The 20697-nt window shown below is 43.4% G+C and overlaps 1 protein-coding gene across 2 annotated transcripts in view; it reads right to left on the reverse strand.

Annotated features, from left to right (window-relative positions):
- spryd3 (SPRY domain containing 3) overlaps nucleotides 1-20697 on the reverse strand; it is a 236507-nt gene that overhangs the window by 99358 nt on the left and 116452 nt on the right. For both annotated transcript variants that reach the window (XM_072248836.1, XM_072248835.1), the window contains exon 7: nucleotides 1489-1638. In XM_072248836.1, coding sequence (XP_072104937.1) covers nucleotides 1489-1638 — 150 coding nt within the window. The remainder of the gene's footprint in view (nucleotides 1-1488; nucleotides 1639-20697) is intronic.

Raw genomic sequence — 20697 nt, forward strand, 5'->3', positions numbered from 1 at the left:
AATGTTTCAGCTCAAGGACTTTTGCAAGACTGCGGGCTTTAAATTGCAGAGTGGCGAAGGTAGAAGGAACAAAGGAAGTACCTGGGACAAATCAAGGTTGTCCATGCAACACAATTACTTTTAGTGCTAAGAGAGGGAATCAAATGCAAGGCAATCATAATGGATCTATCTGGTGAAGCATAAATGCAGACCGTTGAATGAAGGCAGTTGCAGAGTTGGAACAAAAGAAGGTTGTTGAGAATGCTTGCTTCTGAGATGGAGGAAGCCAACAGTGGCGTCTGCTTGAAAACAGGGTTAAGGACTTTTATTGATCCAAATTAATGACTTAGATTTGAGAATACATGTCATAATTTCTAAAATTGTGGATGATACGAACCTGGCAGTATTGTGAATGGCAAAGAGGATAATGATAAACTATTTCAGGTCAACACTCTTCATCTGAAGTAGATGTCAGTTAATAGTCTGTCTCCCAAGATGCAGACAGATCAAGAAAGGGGAGAGAGGTTTCTGAGATGGACCTTGAATGAGGGCAAGGTGGAATTTGATAGCAAAGTTGATAAAATTGACAAATTCAGCATGGTGCAGGATGCAGACATCAATGTGGTGGAGAAAGAGTTGGGAAGTGATACCAGGCAAATGTAGGGCCTCCACTTGAAATGTCGACTGTTCATTTTCTTCTGTAGTTACGGCCTGACCTGCTGAGTCCCTCCAGTGTTTTGTGTGTTACTACAGGTTGGTATGTAAATTGGCCACTGTAAATTGCCCCCAGTATGCAAGTGAGGGGAAGAATATTGCATTGGTGGGTATTGTGAGGAGAATAAAATGTGTTTAACAAAAAGATTAGTGTAAATGGGCGGTTGATGGTAGGTGAGGATGTGATGGGCTGAAGGGCTTGTTTCTGCACTAAAAAATTCTATGGTTCTATGTTTGTTATCCAACAGAGTGACTTCAGTATATTAGAGCATATTCACCTCTGTAAAAAAAATTAGGTTGATGTATTGTGCAAAAAAATGGTAGCAGAAACACTTGGTGCTACTAAAATTGTAAGTTCAGAAGGGATTGAGCTAAGAACATTAACATAAATGGTAGGATTTCAATACAGCAGAACTGCAGGTGTTCAATATTAAATTGTAAGATTCCTGCTCACACTGTTGGGTTTCCTTTGGTAAAAAAGTGTCCAGCTACGTGAAGCACCAAGATTACCCACCTTCCAACTGCATTTCATTGCTGCTCAGCACAATTTCGATTTGGAATTTAGTTAGATATCCAGACATTGGTGAAAATATGCTTTCATGCTAAATTGACAACATCACTCAGAAACTCAATGATTTCAGCTCTGGTTTTCTGGGACTGTGGGAACAGGACATGGCTTGGCTCGTCTTAGTGCAAATACTGATTGTTGCAATTCCCAGTGTGAACTCCCTTCAACCTTGATTAGCATAAACGTTAATAGCAGTACAAAAAGAAGTGTGTTTTTGTACCACTTACCTTTCGTGCCAATCCTAAGGCAATGTAGCACTTTTCACCTGGGTCAACTATTTCTACTTCGAAGTAATGACTTCTGGTGCTGAGAGGATGTCTTGCTTGTGCCAGACCTACATCCATTATGCTTTTCCCTTTGCCGACATATTCTAAGAGCTAGAAACAAGCCAGGGAAGGGACGAAAAGGAAAGTAAAGTGATATTAGTCTTGCGGAGATATTCAGTAATCCAAAAACAATATCATATTCCATTTATTCTTATTTGTACAGAATGTGAACTCAAATGTGAAGTTTACAAATACCCATTTCAGCATGACAGGGTGCACATCTCCAATTTCTGGTAATTACTCCCTACCTTCTCTCTTTTTCCATTCCCCATTCTGGTTATTGTCTCACCCCCTTCTCTTCTCCTTCCCTGATGGACACCTCCCTCTGATGGCACCCCTCTTTTCCTTTCTTCCATGGTCCATTGTACTCTTCTATCAGATTCCTTTTTCTTCAGCCCTTTACCTCCTCCCCCTATCAGCTCCCAGCTTCTTACTTCATCATCCCTCCCCACTCATCCACCTTTCCCCTCACCTGATTTCATCTTGGTCCAAAACATTGACTGTTTATTCATTTTCGTAGATGCTGGCTGACTTGCTGAGTTAGACCATAAAACATAGGAGCAGAATCAGGCCATTCAGCCTATCAAATTTGCTCCGCTATTCCATCATGGCTGATCCTGGATCCCACTCAACCCCATACACCTGCCTTCTTGCCGTAGCCTTTGATGCCCTGACCGATCAGGAAATGATCAACTTCTGCCCTAAATATACCCACGGACTTGGCCTCCACTGCAGTGTGTAGCAGAGTATCCCACAGATTCACTGCTCTCTGGCTAAAAAAAAAATTCCTCCTTACCTCTGTTCTAAAATCTAAAAGGTCACCCCTCAATTTTGAGGCTGTACCCTCTAGTTCTGGATACCTCCACCATAAGAAACATCCTCTCCACATCCACCTTATCCAGTCCTTTCAATATTCGGTAGGCTGAGTTCTCCAGCATTTTGTGTGTGACCCTCTGATTGCATGGATTTATCAGCCAATTAAAAACAAATTTGACCCAGTTTTTAACCAACACCTACAGGCTTTTACTTTGTTTTACTAGTTGGGGGTTGGGAGATTGATCACTGGATGAACAGATGGAACAGGACCCAAAGCTAAGGTTCCTTCTTCCCAGTTTAAGGTCATTGAGGCCCATCTGTCCTACCTGAGATCAACTAAACAGTAGAGATTAGGAATGTTATCCAGTCCCTTTCTGCTCCGCAGCTCAGTATCACCCTAACAGCTATTTTTTTTAAACTAACATAACTGCCTTGGAGAGCTTAGTAAGAGATTTCATGAGTTTAACAGTTTAATTTGCACGACAAGTAAGCAGGCCTGAGATTATGGCACCTCCTCACCTCTTAGTAACTTTCTTGCAGAGGCTGAAAATAGTCGTAAAGTTACTATGCTATCTTGGCCCCATGACTGCAGTTGTACAGCTGTTGTGAATACTGAGCTCCATAAATCCAAAGGGATATTTAAAAAAAAAGCATTTGGACTGACACCCAATTTAGCACTTACACGAACAATTGCCTCTCACACTTTAGTCTGCTACTACAAGCCGTAACTGAGACATTGCCACCACAAAGCACCAAAATACAGCAGATTTCCAACAGTATCACAAACAGCTACAGTCACAAGGTGACCACATCAAGGACATTTTTTTTTCCAAATCACACAGCAGTTTGGTAACATCTCAAAATTCTCAAGAAAAATTCACAGTCAAGTTATACATAATGGGATAAAAAAGACATTACACTTCAAAAGAATGTCAAACCTGACAACTTATATGCTACATACATTAATAGCACCAAACTGGGTAACACTTATTGAACTGAAACCAACAGTTCTTCCACTTGAAAATGTGCCCATTTTGGAATCAGACAGTTCAAGAACAATATAGCACGCTAATATTCTGCCATTCACCAATGCTTACATATTTTGGAAGTGGCCCTTGTCATCTACCTATATGGGAAGTGGATTTTGAAATAGCAGTTACCTATTCAAGGGACTTTTTGAAGGCAGGGCTATCTTTCCGAAGGAATCAATCAGCTCTTCTGAGTTTCCTGTGTTGCCCTATAAAAGCATTTACAGCTGGGATTCTTACTGAGATGAGGCTAAAGTGTCTAAGACTAGAGGGCATAGTGAGAGGTATGAGGTTTAGAGAGGACCTGAAGAACTTTTCTCTCCAAGGTGTTCATGCTTTTATGCACTGAGTTGCTGCCACATGATTGGCTGATTAGTGATTTGCATTAATGTACAGGTGTACTAATAAAGTAGGCACTGAATGTATTCATATAGCACCTTTACTATAGCACTATCACAGTAGCGTAGTGGATAGCGCAATGCTATTACAGCTCAGAGCGTTCCAGAGTTTAGAGTTCAATTACATAAAACCATAAGATATAGGAGCAGAATTAGGCCGTTTGGACAATCGTGTCCGCTTCACCATTTCATCATGACAGATCCATTCTTCCTCTCAGCCCCAACCTCCTACCTTCACCTCATATCCCTGACCAATCAAGAATTTGTCAACCTCTGCCTTAAATGTATATAAAGACTTGGCCCCCACAGCTGCCTGCGGCAATGAACTCCACAGATTCACCACTCCCTGGCTAAAGAAATTCCTTCTCATCTCCATTCTAAATAGATGCCCCTCTATTCTGAGGCTGTGTCCTCTGGTCTTAGGCACTCCCACTCCAGGAAGCATGCTCTCCACATCCACTCCAACACTTTTCACCATTCAATAGGTTTCAATGAGGTTATTCCCCATTCTTTGGAATTCCAGTGAATACAGGCCCAGAGCCATCAAACGCTCTTCATGTGACATCACAGTGCCATTCTGTAAGGAATCTCCGTATGTTCTCCCCATGGATTGTGTGGGTTTTCCCAAGATGCTCCGGTTTCCTCTCACAGTCTAAAGATGTACTGGGTAGGTTAACTGGTCATTGTAAATTGTCCTGTGATTAGGTTAATTGGATTTCTAAAGGATTGCAGGGGCAGTGTGCCTCGAAGGACCAAAATGACTTACTCTGTGCTCTATCGCTAAAATAAATGCTTTTTAAAAATCAAGGCACTGCAGAGGAGTGGACAAAACTTGCGCAGTAGTAAAACCAGAAAATGTTGGAAATATATTCAATCATCTGACCTGCCATTCGACTTTGTGCAAGTATATACTCAGTGACCATTATATTAAGTACACCTACAGAATGTATAAAAGCATGCTGACATGGTCAAGAGGTTCAGTTGTTGTTCAGACTAAACATCAGAACGGGGAAGAAATGCGATCTAAATTCTGTGGGTAAAAATATCTTGTTAATGAGAGGTCAAAAAAATGGCCAGACTGGTTCAAGTGACAGGAAGGCAACAGTAGCTTAAAATACCCAGCATTACAACAGCGGTTTGCAAAGGAGTATCTCTGAATGCACAACATGTCGAACCTTCAAGTGGGTGGGCAACAGCAGCAGAACACCACACTGGGATCCACTTTGGCCTCAGTTACCTCAGAGCCTACAAATCCAGAATGGATACAAATCATCCTCAGTTCTCAGGAGATGCCTAAAATGATGGTGGGACTGAGCAAGAGAGTGGAGTTAACTAGAAAGCTCTTGCGGGGAAAAAAGGATGGCAGTCATGATGTGTTAAACGACCTTTTTATGCTGGAACACATTCTGATTAAATGAATAGAGGATAATTACTTCTGTTAGTCATAGTCATACTTTATTGACCCTGAGGGAAATTGGTTTTCGTTACAGTTGCACCATAAATAATAAATAGTAATAGAACCATAAATAGTTAAATAGTAATATGTAAATTATGCCAGTAAATTATGAAATAAGTCCAGGACCAGCCTATTGGCTCAGGGTGTCTGACCTTCCAAGGGAGGAGTTGTAAAGTTTGATGGCCACAGGCAGGAATGACTTCCTATGACGCTCTGTGTTGCATCTCGGTGGAATGAGTCTCTGGCTGAATGTACTCCTGTGCCCACTCAGTACATTATGTAGTGGATGGGAGACATTGACCAAGATGGCATGCAACTTAGACAGCATCCTCCTTTCAGACACCACCGTGAGAGAGTCCATTTCCATCTCCACAACATCACTGGCCTTACGAATGAGGAACAGCCAGCAAAGGACCATTTACATCATCATATTTCCCTCCTTAACAGAAGCTTTTTGAGCACAATCAGAATAGATATTTTTGGTGAGGACAATGGGTTAACACATGGATACTGTGCTGTGCTAATGCATGCACTCTCAAATTATTAACTTTATTATTTAAAAAACAATCCATTACACAGCAGCCAAATGGAGTTACTCAACACATCAAAAGAAAGCCTTGCACCTTGTCTGACACAGTCCCAGGCAGAATGAAAGACACGCTATGCAAGCAAACTACAGACCTTGGAAGTTTAATTCTTCCACTGGCCTTCCAACCTCACTTTAAATGCATAAACTGCTGGGTTAAAATATTTTTACACTCCATTTAAAGACATGAATTAAAATTGACAAGTCAAGTTTATTTTTTACATTTTTTTAAAAAAAAATGACTCCAGTAAGAAATTGTGCATTACAATAGGCCATGGCAGTGTAAGCAAAAAGGAAGCTGCCTATGATATAGTTATTGTTGTCCTCAGGTGTCAAGCCGTAACTCCAGAAAGACAAATCCATCATAATAGGATAAAGAAAGCAACTGGTCAACATAAAAATATTTAGTTTAACAACCCTCTTTCTGTAAGTGATTTGCAACATTCATTCAATAAGAAATTGTCCATGGGATCTGCATTGCATCATCTTCCCCATATGCCATTAAAAAAAAACTGTTATTCCACCTATTTACTTTGTATTACATAGCTCCCTATCTATTCCATCTCCCAATCACTTTTAATATATTTACAGTACTGTGCAAAAGTCTTAGATAAATGTAAAAAATTCTGTAAAGTGAAGATATTTTCAAGAATAATGGAATGAAAAGTTTCTAAGAATCAAAAAATTACTATAATAAGCAGTAAACAGTGGAAAAAACCCTAAATCAAATCAATATTTGGTGTGACCGCCCACTGCTTTTAAATCTGCATCAATTCTGTTATGCAGTTGTATAAGACAATCTGCTGGTAGGCTGTTCCAAGCATCTTGGAGAACTTGCCACAGTTCTTCCGCAGACTTTGGCTGTCTTGCTTGTTTCTGTCTCTCCAGGTAATCCCCAAAAACCTTGATGATGTTGAGATCAGGGCTTTGTGGAGGCCATACCATCTGTTGTAGAACTCCTTGTTCTTCTTTTCACTGAAGATAGTTCTTTATGACCTTGGCTGTGTGTTTGGGGTCATTGTCCTGCTGCAGAATGAAGTTGGGACTGATTAGACACCTCCCTGATGGTATTGTGCGTTAGATGAGAATCTGCCTGTGTTTCTCAGCATTGAGGATCCCATTAATTCAGACCAGATCACCGACTCTAAATGCAGAAACGCAGCCCCAAACCTGCAGGGAACCTTCGCTGTGTTTCACTGTTGGCTGCAGACACTCATTCATGTAGCACTCTTCAGCTCTTCTACGGACAAACTGCCTCCTATTTGAGCCAAAAATTTCATATTGAAGCACTGGTCCAGAGCACTTGCTGTCAATGTTCAGCACCCCAGTCTTTGTGTTTTTGTGGGGTAGCTGAAACCCTTGGCTTTGTTTCCACTTCAGAGGAATGGCTTCTTCCAGTTTAGAAGGGACATCAGTTTGATGTATCTCTCATCTACCTTGCTCAGTTTCTGTGGCTGACCACTGTGTTTCTGGTCCTCAACCTTACCCATTTCTCTTGTGGTTCTTCAGAAGAGCTTGGACAGTACATCTTGAAACTCCAGTCTGCCCTGAAATTTCTGCTTGGGAGAGATCTTGCTGATGCAGGATGACCACCTTGTGTCTTGTTGCTATGCTCACTCTTGCCTTGGTGTAAGAATTGATGATTTGAAGGTTAAACTGTCACATCTGCCAGACCTTCACCTTTTAGTTTGGCAGCCTTTTGCCCAATTTGATTCCTTCTACACCCATTTCTGTTTCAGTTAGTCAGTTTAGTTCATTCAACTCATCATATCATTGATCATTAGCATCTTGTTTGTTATCTTTGTTTAACCATGCACTGGTCCATATACCTACAAAGTTATCAAGTTTTTATTTGAAAAGTGATCTATTATTTAATATGTTACTTCCTTTAATGAAATACAAAAAATTCTCTGTAATATTTAATTTTTTGGTAAATGAATGTTTGGAAATTTAAAATTTGCTCTTTTCTACTTACACACTAATGCAGAAAACAAAAATCACATAAAACAAAATTTATATAAAAATCTAGAGTGTCTAGGGTGTACAGTACTTTAGCATTTAAAAAAATTCTAGCAATACACTCTTGAAATTCATACCCATCAAAAGGTTTTAAGATCATAGGATTAGGTTATTCAGCCATTTGAGCTTGTTCTACTATTTTCTGATTATATCTGATCTGTATCCTAACATCATTCAACCACACTGGCCCCATAACTGTCAATAGACGGAGGGTGGAGCTTAGGATGATGGCGCCTATCGGCAACTCTTTTGCTTGCATCTTCAGAAACAGCTCTATTTCTATCTTTAATACCTCTTTTTTTCCCTTTTCAGGGTTCTTTTGAAGACCCTGACCTGGAGTTACACACTGACTTTGGTTCTTTGCAAAAATGGGATTCGCCCTCAGGGCCTCACGACCAGCTGCTTTTCGATATGCCAAGGATGCGGCCTGGAAGACCAGCGCGCTTTCAGGGTGCTGGATTTTCATGACTCTGGAGGCAGGCGGATATGAGGTTGATGCTGCCGCCTGGTGTGTCAGCAGAGTACATGGAAGATCAAAAGCAGTGAGCTGGCTGCTGGCTATGCGCCCACAGACCCGAGATCTTTGGGCACAGAGCTCAGAAAAAGTGTCGCAGTACACTTTTAACACCATAAATCGGCGAGTTGTTTTGTTACGTCTCCCCTCTCACTGTGGACACCTCTTTTCCCCTTATTAGGGAGGGCGAGAATACTGGGTGAACGAGTAGCCTTTGGGGTACTGCAAGTCTGTCTTTACTGATGCTTTGCTACACTTTGCGTGCTCGGTGGGGGGGCACCGATGCTTTTTTTGCTGGAGGGGAACGAGGGGGTCGTTGCCTTGCTGCTGCTTGTGCGTTGGGAGGGGGGAGCTGGGGGGGGCTTTGGGGTTCTAACATTTAACTGTCATTCATTCTTTGAGGCACTGCTTTGTTTTTGTGAATGATTGCGAAGAAAAAGAAGTTTAGGTTGTATATTGTATACATTTCTCTGACATTAAATGTACCTATTGAAACCTATTGAAATATTGTTAGCTAGCAACACCACTGAACTTCAGATTTTAAAATATTAATGGAGCCAGTCCAAAAATGATCAGTCTTGGATACCCTTACTGACAGCCTCCACAGTGCATTGTGGTGGAGAATTTCAAAGATTGACAATTCTTGCAGAAGAATTTTCTTCTTATCCCAGTCAGGTAGCAACCCCTTATTTGAGACTATGTCTCTAGCTCCAGACTAGCTCACTAGCAGAAACATTCTCTTTGCAACAACCTCATGAAATTCCCTAATAATATTGCATTTCAATGAGGTCACCTTTGTCCTTCTCAGCTCCAGACAGTATAGGCCTAATCTTCTTAATCTTCCCTTACAAGGCAGCACCCCCCCCCCACTTCACCCTAGGAATCAATCTAGTGAACCCTCAAGCACTGCTTTTAAGACAAGCATATAACTCCTTCACAGTTTAGTTCTGAAGATAAGCTCTATTTCCACAGAACTTTGTTGGAGATGATGTGCAACATGTGTGGCAAGAAAGGTTGAGAAAAGCATTGGAGAAACAGTGCAGCTTTGTTTGCCACCTGTTTTCTCTAAGATTGGTTCTGTTAACCAGTTGCTTAGGATCACAGCTTCGATGCTGTCATGAAGCAATCAAAAAATAAAGACAAATTTCTATGAGGGTGCTCCACAGTCATTCTTAATTGTGGAAGCAATGCTTTATGGAAGTTGAAAAAAGGCCTCGTATAGTGGCTAGATCCTCCTCTCTGCATTTTTCTTGGGAGTTGTCGCACATGATTATCAGGACCACTGTGACGCTAAGTGGATAGACACCACACTGACACTTGACCACTGGGAGAAGCAGACATCCCACCCTGCAAAAACTCATTTCAGGGAGGTAGCACCACCATTTCAGGGAGGAGGCACCCCCGCCCCCTGCAACCCCATATCCTGCACCCCCCCTGCCCCCCGGTTGACCTCCTAGGGTGTATGTAATACTTTGTTTAGTGATTTTGTCTAATCTGTAAGCCAAGTTGGGTATATGCAGAAAATGTGACATTAAAATATGTACTTATATATTATCATGTTTATTCTATTACAACTTTAAGCAAGTCTACAGTGAGTTTGGCCTCATCACATAGGACATCAATAGTGTAGCTCCTTAGCAGCCAGCCAGCTAGTTTAATTAACGTTAGCTATGCTAATGAATGAATGAATGACACCTGTAAAACTCACCTCAACACGTCTTTTACAGTCTTAACCCACCATGGGCAATAGAAAAGTCACTGTTGCAAACAGTGCAGCGAGCAACACTGTCATTATTTTTGAGGTCGACTGTAAAGCCCGCCCACAGAGAGAACTGATAGGTCTACTTAGCAGGGGTCCCCAACCTTTTTTGCACCGTGGACCGGGTTAATATTGACAATATTCTTGCAGACTGGCCAACCAGGGGGCGGGGGGTGTTAATCACGACCGGAATATAGGTGATAAGTCAACTATAAGTCACTTATAAGTGGCTAATACACTCAATTTCATTTCTAAAAGGGTTTATCTAACGAATTTAATATTAAACACACAGCGCATACAGGTGTCCCCTGCTTTTCGAATGTTCACTTTACCAAACCTCACTGTTACGAAAGACCTACATTAGTTCTCTGTTTTCGCTTACAGAAGGTGTTTTCACTGTTACGAAAAAACTCAGCGCACAATAAAAAATCAGCTGTGGCACCACCATTTCAGGGAGGAGGCACCCCCTGAAATAAATAAGGTGTCGGAAAAGCCTAAAAGAGCTCGTAAGGGTGTTACACTTAGCGTAAAACTAGACATAATTAAGCGTTTTGTTCATGGTGAACGAAGTAAGGACAACGTGAGTTTGGCTTGTGGAAGCTGACGAAGATGATGTTGAAGAGGTTTTGGCATCCCATGACCAAGAACTGATAGATGAAGAGCTGATGCAATTTTGGAAGAGGAAAGGATAACAATCGAAACTGAATGCAGTAGCGAATTGAACGTGAAGCAACTGCGTGAGATTTTCGCTGCAATGATAAAGTATGACTTTAATTTTGCAAGGGTACGTAGGTTTAGGGGATATTTACAGGATGGTTTGAGTGCTTACAAAGAACTGTATAATAGAAAAATGCGCGATGCTCAGCAGTCAAGCAAGCCTTCCACATCAGCCACAGCAGACGACAAACCTCGACCTTCGACATCGAAGCAGGCAGTCATAGGAGAAGATGAGCTGCCTGCTCTAAATGGAAACAGACGACAACGAGATGACACCCCAGTGTCCCACCACCCCAACACCCAGGCCGTGGACAGATACCGATTTGCGGAGAACGCAGTGGTAGCCGGGAGGCACACAGCATATCTTTAAGAAAAAAGCCGAAATAAACATGCTAATTAATTAGGTGCCTCCCAACACGTAATTGTCGGCCCAGATCAGAGGTGATGTAATTGGCAATCGGCACTGATCTGGACCGACAATTTCGTGCTGGGCGGCACCTAATTAATTAGCATGTTTATTTTGGCTTTTTTCTTAAAGATGTGCTGTGTGCCTCCCGGCTACCGCTGTACTCCTGCATGCTTCGTGGATCGGTATCGGTCGGTGGCCCGGAGGGTGGGGACCACTGCACCACCCAAACTCTGACGACTCAGTCTAACACACCACCATCAGTGTGCTCCGCGTTTTCCCAATTCCAGTAAGTGATACTACACTGTACATACATTATTTCTACTTTATATAGGCTGTGTTTTTTTACGTGTTATTTGGTATGATTTGGCAGCTTCACAGCTTAAAGTTTACTGGAGAGAGTGTTTTTGCCAGCAGCGCTTGCGTGAGATTTTCTGCCGACGGCGCTTGCGTGAGATTTTCGCTACGGATAACAATGCAGGCAATGATTGTGGAAAAGTATTTCTACTTTATATAGGCTGTGTATTTATCATATCATTCCAGCTTTTACTATATGTTACTGTTATTTTAGGTTTTATGTGTTATTTGGCATGATGTGGTAGGTTATTTTTGGGTCTGCGAATGCTCACAAAATTTTCCCATATAAATAAATGGTAATTGCTTCTTCGCTTTACGACAGTTCGGCTTACAAAACGTTTCATAGGAACGCTCTACCTTCGGATGGCAGGGAAACCTGTATTTTCCTCGCATGAATATAGTGATAAGTCAATTATAAGTCAATAGCATCATGACATTTTAAGTAACGTTTGGATGTTAAACACACAGCGCACATTTTCCCCGTATGAACATATAAAATCATTGCAACACACCAATATCGCTGAATCAGTGGGAGCCCTGGGCTTGTTTCCCTGTAACAAGACGGTGCCATCAAGGGGTGATGGGAGACAGCGATACTCGAAGGGGGTTCCTTATGTCCATTCTATTCCGCAATTTTGTTTTCGTTGCATTCATTGCAGAAAACCCTGCTTCGCAGAGATATGTTGGAAATAGAAGCAACGTTTTCAGTGCTTCCGTGGCTATCTCAGGACATTTATCCTTGACTTCGATCCAGAATGCCAGTAAAGATGTTACGTCAAACATACTTTTCAGCCCGCCATCATTTGCAAGCTCAAGGAGATGATCTTCTTCCCGTACTGACATGGATGACGCATGGGTCATGACCTCATGTGCGTTCAAGTTCAACAGTGGCCGTGACAGGGAGTGAGGAAAGGTGCAGCTGACTCATATCGTTTCAATCGCCAAATCATATTGTTTCCTCGCAGCCCAGTGGTTAGGGACCACTCTTAGCACGAAGACAGACCAATCAGGATGCTCTCTCTCCCTCTCAAAAAAATCGATTTCCGGGATATTGTATATAATTCCCAGGTGTCAGGGAGCCACTATCAATATGTGGGAGACTCCCGGAACTTCCGGGAGAGGTGGGATGTCTGGAGAAGGAAGTTGAAGAGGACCATGGTGAAGTTTAAATGTTCTCTTCGAAGTGAGTTCAGTAAGATCCTCTCTCACTGCTCCCCGTGATCTCTACTGCCCTCTTGACTCTTCAACCACATGCTCACCCGGACTCACTAGCACAGCCATGAGTTCTTCCTGGGAACTTGTCTTCACTGCCATCTTGCTCAACTTCTAGCTATTTTCCTTCCTCTCCCCCACCTTTTTGTTCTGTCATCTTCCCCCTTCTTTTTCAGTCCAGAAGGAGGGTCCTGAAATGTTAACTGTTTATTCATTTCCATAGATACTGCCCGACTTGCTGAGTTCCTCCAGTATTTTAGATGTTACTGTGATTACCTTTTGTCTTGCTTCTTGCAGATGGTCACAATTACAGCATCTCTGGATCTCATCTACACTATCTCCATTGCCTTCCTATAGTGTAGCAACCAGAACTGTACACAATACTTCACGTGTAGCTTTATCAATGTTTTGTGTAACTGCAAGATGATATCCCATCTTTATACTCAGTGCCTCAGCCTATAAAGGTAAGCATACCAAATGCCCATACTAGTGTCTCCCTACTCTCAGGGAGCTATGGACCTGCACAAAAAGACCTATCTGTACATCAATGCTCCCAAGAACTTGCCATTTACTCTTTATATTCTGCCAGCATTTGACCTCCTAACGCTCATTACCTCACACTTGCCTAGATTAAATTCCATCTGTCACCACAACGCCCAACTTTCCAGCTGATTCATGTCTCACTATACCCTTAGACCAGGGGTTCCCAACCTTTTTATGCCATGGACCCCTACCATTAACCAAAGGGTCAGTGGACCGCAGGTTGGGAACCCTTGCCTTAGACAATCTTTTCGCCATCCATGACTCCTTCGACTTGCTAAAGGTACCACCTACATTCTCATCCAAGTCACTTATGTACATTACAAGCAACAACGGTCCCAGCACAATACAGAAGTCCAGTCAGAAAAATACCCATCCACCACTACCCTGTCTCCTATCACAAAGCCAGTTTTGGATCCAGTTTGTTTACCCTGCCCCATTTGTGGGGAAGTCTGAGCCCCACCTCATCAGTCACCTTAGGGAACCAGTGTGGAAGTCATCCTTGAACCCAAGAGACTACCAAAGGATAAGAAGACTTATTCCCACTTGGAGTACTGTGCTCAGTTCTGGTCGCCTCACTACAGGAAGGATGGTGGAAACTATAGAAAGGGTGCAGAGGAGATTTACAAGGATGTTGCCTGGATTGGGGAGCATGCCTTATGAAAATAGGTTGAGTAAACTCGGCCTTTTCTCCTTGGAGTGACAGAGGAAGAGAGGAGACCTGACAGAGGTGTATAAGATGATGAGAGGCATTGATCATGTGGATAGTCAGAGGCTTTTTCCTAGGGCTGAAATGGCTAGCACATGAGGGCACAGTTTTAAGGTGCTTAGAAGTAGGTACAGGGGAGATATCAGGGGTAAGATTTTTTTTTAATGCGCTACCGGCGACGGTGGTGGAGGCAGACACAATAGGGTCTTTTAAGAGACTCCTGGACAGGTATATGGAGCTCAGAAAAATACAGGGCTATAGGTAACCCCAAGTAATTTTTCAGGTAAGGACATGTTCGGCACAGCTTTGTGGGCCGAAGGGCCTGTATTGTGCTGTAGGTTTTCTATTTTTCTAAGGCGTCTTCTTAAATGAGGCAGCCAAAACTGTATGAAGCACGCCAAGTAGGGTATCACCAATGCAGTGTACGTCTGTATAAAGACCATCCTTTGTACTATCAGCCCTGCAACTTCTATTTGTTAATATTGTACCTGCATGCTGACTTTATGTTCCTTGCATGAGGAAATACAGATCTCTCTGAGCAATATCATTTAGTCTCATACCATTGAAATAACATCCTGCTTTTATATTCTTTCTCCCAAGTAGATTTCATGTATGCCCTCATTGTACACCGACTTTATACCAGCTATTTAACCTGCCTATATCCCTTGTAGACGCTGTGCTCTCTCACCTTTCTTCAATTCACCTGCAAATCCAGATATATTGTTAGGACCCTTCAACAAAGTCAATGGCATAAACTGTAAATTGCCAAAGTTCCCACAGTGATCCCTGAGGAATCCCAAGTATTACAATGCAATAGCCTGAAAATAGAGTGTGAGTGTGTTAACCATACCTCTATCCAAACTACCACATTGCTCTCAATCCCACAAGACTTTATCTAACACCTCACTCAATTACTTAGTGAAATTACCAATCACCTCTTAAAAATTCAAATACTGGCACCCTTTTCCTTACCACGACAAAATTCAGAATCGGAATCAGGTTTATTATCTCCGGCATGTGACGTGAAATTTGTTAACTTAGCAGCAGCAGTTCAATGCAATACATAATCTAGCAGAGAGAGAAAAAATAATAAATAAACAAATCAATTACATATATTGAATAGATTAAAAATTGTGCAAAAACAGAAATACTGTATATTAAAAAAAACATGAGGTAATGTCCAAAGCTTCAATGCCCATTTAGGAATCAGATAGCAGAGGGAAAGAAGCTGTTCCTGAATCACTGAGTGTGTGCCTTCACGCTTCTGTACCTCCTACCTGATGGTAACAATGAGAAAAGTGCTGGAGTGCCTGAGTGCTGGAGGTCCTTAATAATGGACGCTGCCTTTCTGAGACACCGCTCCCTAAAGATGTCCTGGGTACTTTGTAGGCTAGTACCCAAGATGGAGCTGACTAGATTTACAACCTTCTGCAGCTTCTTTCGGTCCTGTGCAGTAGCCCCTCCATACCAGACAGTGATGCAGCCTGTCAGAATGCTCTCCACAGTATAACTATAGAAGTTTTTGAGTGTATTTGTTGACATGCCAAATCTCTTCAAACTCCTAATAAAGTATAGCCGCTGTCTTGCCTTCTTTATAACAACATCGATATGTTGGGACCAGGTTAGATCCTCAGAGATCTTGACATCCAGGAACTTGAAGCTGCTCACTCTCTCTACTTCTGATCCCTCTATGAGGATTGGTATGTGTTCTTTCGTCTTACTCTTCCTGAAGTCCACAATCAGCTCTTTCGTCTAAGAAAATCATTCAACACCATTTCTCTTTCAGGAAACCTCATCAACTCTGCTTAGTCACGAGCTTTTCCAAGTACCATGCTTTCATTTCTTAATAATGGATTCCTATATGACTGATAAGCTAGCTGACCTGTATTCCCCTGCTTCTCTTTCCTTTCATTCTTGAACCACCGTATCGCAGTCACTGTATTCCAATCTGTTTGAAGCCTTCCAGAATCTAGAGATTTTTGAAGGAATGTACCCAATGCAAACACTATCACTGAAGCCAGATAACACAGAACCAGCAACAGGCCCAAATTCCTCAGTCCTGAATCCTAATAGTTTGTCTATTCCTTATTTTGGTCTGTTTTAAATTTTTTACTCTTTTGGTGACCAATTATTTTTAGTATGTTTTTTGTGCTTTCCACTGTGAAATTGGTTGCAAATACTTGGGGAGACACAAGAAATTATAGATGCTGGAATTGGGAGCAAAGAAAAAGATACTGGAGGAAATCAACAGATCAAGCAGCATGAGTGGAGGGAAATGGAGCACCTGGTTACAAGCTATTTTAATTCTCCTTCCCATTTCCACACTGACCTGTCACTGACCTAAGTCCTCAACATCCTCCAAAGCCAAGCCAAATGCAAAGAAGAACAGCACCTCATATCGATGTGGTGCTAACACCTAACAGCATGAATACTGAATTCTCCGATTTCAGATAACATTGCCCCCTTTCTCTCTCCTGTAAATCTACCCATCTCCACACACACCTTTCTGTAAACATCCCCTGCCCCAGCCACTTTCTCAGTTTCTTCCCCTCCCCAGCTTGGATATACAACTTTCTACTCCTTTTACCAAAATGTGAAGAAATGTAGATGCTCCAGAACAGATTAGTTATCACTTTCTGTTAGAGTATTTATCTCTTACCCTCATTCAGTCTCCTAAAGCTTAACCAATCCTCAAATCAAATACAAAATACTTTGCAGACGCTGGGATCAAAGCAACACTCACAACACGCTGGAGGAACTCAGCAGGTCAGGCAGCATCCGTGGAAACGTTTCGGGCTGGAACCCTTCGTCAGGACTGTAGAGGGAAGGGGCAGAGGCCCTATAAGGAAGATGGGGGGAGGGTGGGAAGGAGAAGGCTGGTAGGTTCCAGGTGAAAAACCAATAAGGGGAAAGATAAAGGGGTGGGGGAAGGGAAGCAGGGAGGTGATAGGCAGGAAAGGTGAAGAAGGGATAGGGGAAAACACGATGGGTAGTAGAAGGAGGCGGAACCATGAGGGAGGTGATAGGCAGCTGGGGGAGGGGGCAGAGTGAAATAGGGATAGAGGCAGGGAAGGGGAGGGAATTACCGGAAGTTGGAAAATTCTATGTTCATATCAAGGGGCTGGAGACTACCTAGACGGTATATGAGGTGTTGCTCCTCCAACCTGAGTTTAGCCTCATCATGGCAGTAAAGGAAGCCATGTATGGACATATCTGAATGGGAATGGGAAGCAGAGTTGAAGTGGGTGGCTACTGGGAGATCCTGTCTGTTGTGGCGGATGGAGCGGAGGTGCTCGACGAAGCGGTCCCCCAATCTGCGTCGGGTTTCACCGATGTAGAGGAGGCCGCACTGGGAGCACCGGATGCAATAGATGACCCCAACAGACTCACAAGTGAAGTGTTGCCTCACCTGGAAGGACTGTTTGGGGCCCTGAATGGTGGCAAGAGAGGAGGTGTAGGGACAGGTGCAGCACTTACGCTTACAGCTGCTAAACTCATTATTCCCACACCCCGTACCGCTCGGTTTTACCTCCTTTCCAAGGTACACAAGCCTAACTGTCCCGGTAGACCCATACTTTCTGCCTGCTCCTGTCCCACCAAACTTGTATCTCCCTACCTGGACTCCATTTTGTCACCCATAGTTCAGTCCCTCCCCACCTACATCCGGGATACATCCCATGCCCTCCACCTCTTCAATAACTTCCAGTTCCCCGGTCCCAACCGCTTCATTTTCACTATGGATGTCCAATCCCTATACACCTCCATTCCCCATGAAGAAGGCCTCAAAGCCTCCGCTACTTCCTGGATAATAGACCTCACCAGTTCCCCACCACCACTACCCTCCTCCGGTTGGTGGAACTGGTACTCACACTTAATAACTTCTCTTTTGGCTCTTCCCACTTTCTTCAGACTAAGGGTGTAGCTATGGGAACTCGCATGGGCCCCAGCTACGCCTGCCTCTTCGTTGGTTATGTGGAACAGTCTGTGCTCCAAACCTATTCTGGTACTGCTCCCCAACTTTTCCTTCGGTACATTGACGACTACATTGGTGCTGCTTCCTGCACCCATGCTGAGCTCATCAATTTCATCGACTTTACTTCAAACTTCCACCCAGCCCTCAAATTCACTTGGTCTATCTCGGACACTTCTCCCCTTTCTCGATCGCTCGGTCTCCATCTCTGGAGACAGACTGTCCACTGACATCTTCTACAAGCCCACTGACTCTCATAGCTACCTCGACTATACCTCTTCCCACCCCGCCACATACAAAAATGCCATTCCCTATTCCCAGTTCCTCCGTCTCCGCCGCATCTGCTCCGAGGATGAGGTTTTCCGTTCCAGGACATCTCAAATGTCCTCTTTCTTTAAGGATCGTGGTTTCCCTTCTGCTGTCATCAATGATGCCCTCACCTGCATCTCCTCCATTTCCCGCACTTCGGCTCTCACCCCATCCTCCCGCCACCACAACAGGGATAGAGTTCCCCTTGTCCTCACCTACCACCCCACTAGCCTCCGGATCCAGCACATTATCCTCTGCAATTTCCGCCGCCTTCAACAGGACCCCACCACTAAACACATTTTTCCCTCTCCACCCCTCAGGGATCGGTCCTTCCGCCACTCCCTTATCCACACGTCCCTCCCCACGGATCTTCCACCCGGCACTTATCCCTGTAAGCGTAAGTGCTACACCTGTCCCTACACCTCCTCTCTGGCCACCATACAGGGCCCCAAACAGTCCTTCCAGGTCTGTTGGGGTCATCTATTGCATCCGGTGCTCCCGGTGCGGCCTCCTCTACATCGGTGAAACCCGACGCAGATTGGGGGACCGCTTCGTCGAGCACCTCCGCTCTGTCCACCACAACAGAAAGGAACTCCCAGTAGCGACCCACTTCAACTCTGCTTCCCACTCCCATTTGGATATGTCCATACATGGCCTCCTCTACTGCCATGATGAGGCTAAACTCAGGTTGGAGGAGCAACACCTCATATACCATCTAGGTAGTCTCCAGCTCCTTGGTATGAACATAGAATTCTCCAACTTTCAGTAATTCCCTTCCCCTCCCTGCCTCTATCCCTATTTCACTCTGCCCCCTCCCCCAGCTGACCATCAGCTCCCTCATGGTTCCGCCTCCTTCTACTACCCATTGTGCTTTCCCGTATTCCTTCTTCACCTTTCCTGCCTATCACCTCCCTGTCGCCCCTCCGCCACCCGTTTATCTTTCCCCTTACTGGTTTTTCACCTGGAACCTATCAGCCTTCTCCTTCCCACCCTCCCCCCACCTTCTTTATAGGGTCTCTGCCTGTTCTCTCTGCAGTCCTGATGAAGGGTTCCAGCCCGAAACGTCGATTCATCATTTCCACGGATGCTGCCCGACTGCTGCGTTCCTCCAGCGTGTTGTGAGTGTTTCCTCAAATCAAATCATGTTCATTTGCAATTCAATGCTCTCTCAAGTTAAGCACCCACTAGGACTCTGACCAAACCTCAGCACTACGGAACTAGAGTGGAACAAATCATCCTTAACCCTAAGCAACAGAAGGTGAGGATGCAGAAGCATTCTCACTTATGAATTATCTCACAGGTAGAATGATATAGAATCTGTAAGCCCACAGATACTCCCCTGTTGATATTACTTACATGTTGGAAAAATTCAGCTGAATTAGTCATTCTGCTGACCCACTTTGAAGCTATGCTGAATCTCTCAGATCAGCTTATATTTATTCAAGTGTTCAGTCACTTTATTCGGTATGCTAACTTTTGGTAACTTCCCCACAACTAATTCAAACATGTACGTAGCCAGTTGGCTTCTCCTTCTCATCCTTAAATAATGCAGTGACATTGGCAGATTTCCAATCTAATGACACAATTTCAAAGAGTATAAAATTTGACAAATTGTGACTAAAATTTCTGCACTTCACTTATTTATTTTAATTTTAAAAAGGAAAAAAAAAGAAAATGCTGGAAATACTCAGCAGGTCAGGCAGCATCTGTGCAGAGAGAATAGGAGTTACATTTCAAATTGGCAGCCTTTCTGATGTGCAGAGGATTAATATAGTAGAAAGATTATTAAATGCAGTGAGTTCTAGTTAAAGGTGATTAACTCAAAACGTTTACTGCCTCTCTCCTATATGCAGGCTTCCCCCGCCATCTGAAGGTAGAGTGTTCCTATGAAACGGTTCGTAAGCCGGAATGTCGTAAAGCGAAGAAGCAATTACCATTTATTTATATGGGAACATTTTGTGAGCGTTCACAGACCCAAAAATAACCTACAAAATCATGCCAAATAACACACAAAACCTAAAATAACAGTAACATATAGTAAAAGCAGGAATGATATGACAAATACACAGCCTATATAAAGTAGAAATACTATTCCACAATCAACACACATCAAAGTTGCTGGTGAACGCAGCAGGCCAGGCAGCATCTCTAGGAAGAGGTACAGTCGACGTTTCAGGCCAAGACCCTTTGTCAGGACTAACTGAAGGAAGAGTGAGTAAGGGATTTGAAAGTGGGAGGGGGAGGGGGAGATCCAAAACGATAGGAGAAGACAGGAGGGGGAGGGATGGAGCCAAGAGCTGGACAGGTGATTGGC

This window comes from Mobula birostris, chromosome X, assembly GCF_030028105.1.
Source record: "Mobula birostris isolate sMobBir1 chromosome X, sMobBir1.hap1, whole genome shotgun sequence".
Taxonomy (NCBI): domain Eukaryota; kingdom Metazoa; phylum Chordata; class Chondrichthyes; order Myliobatiformes; family Myliobatidae; genus Mobula; species Mobula birostris.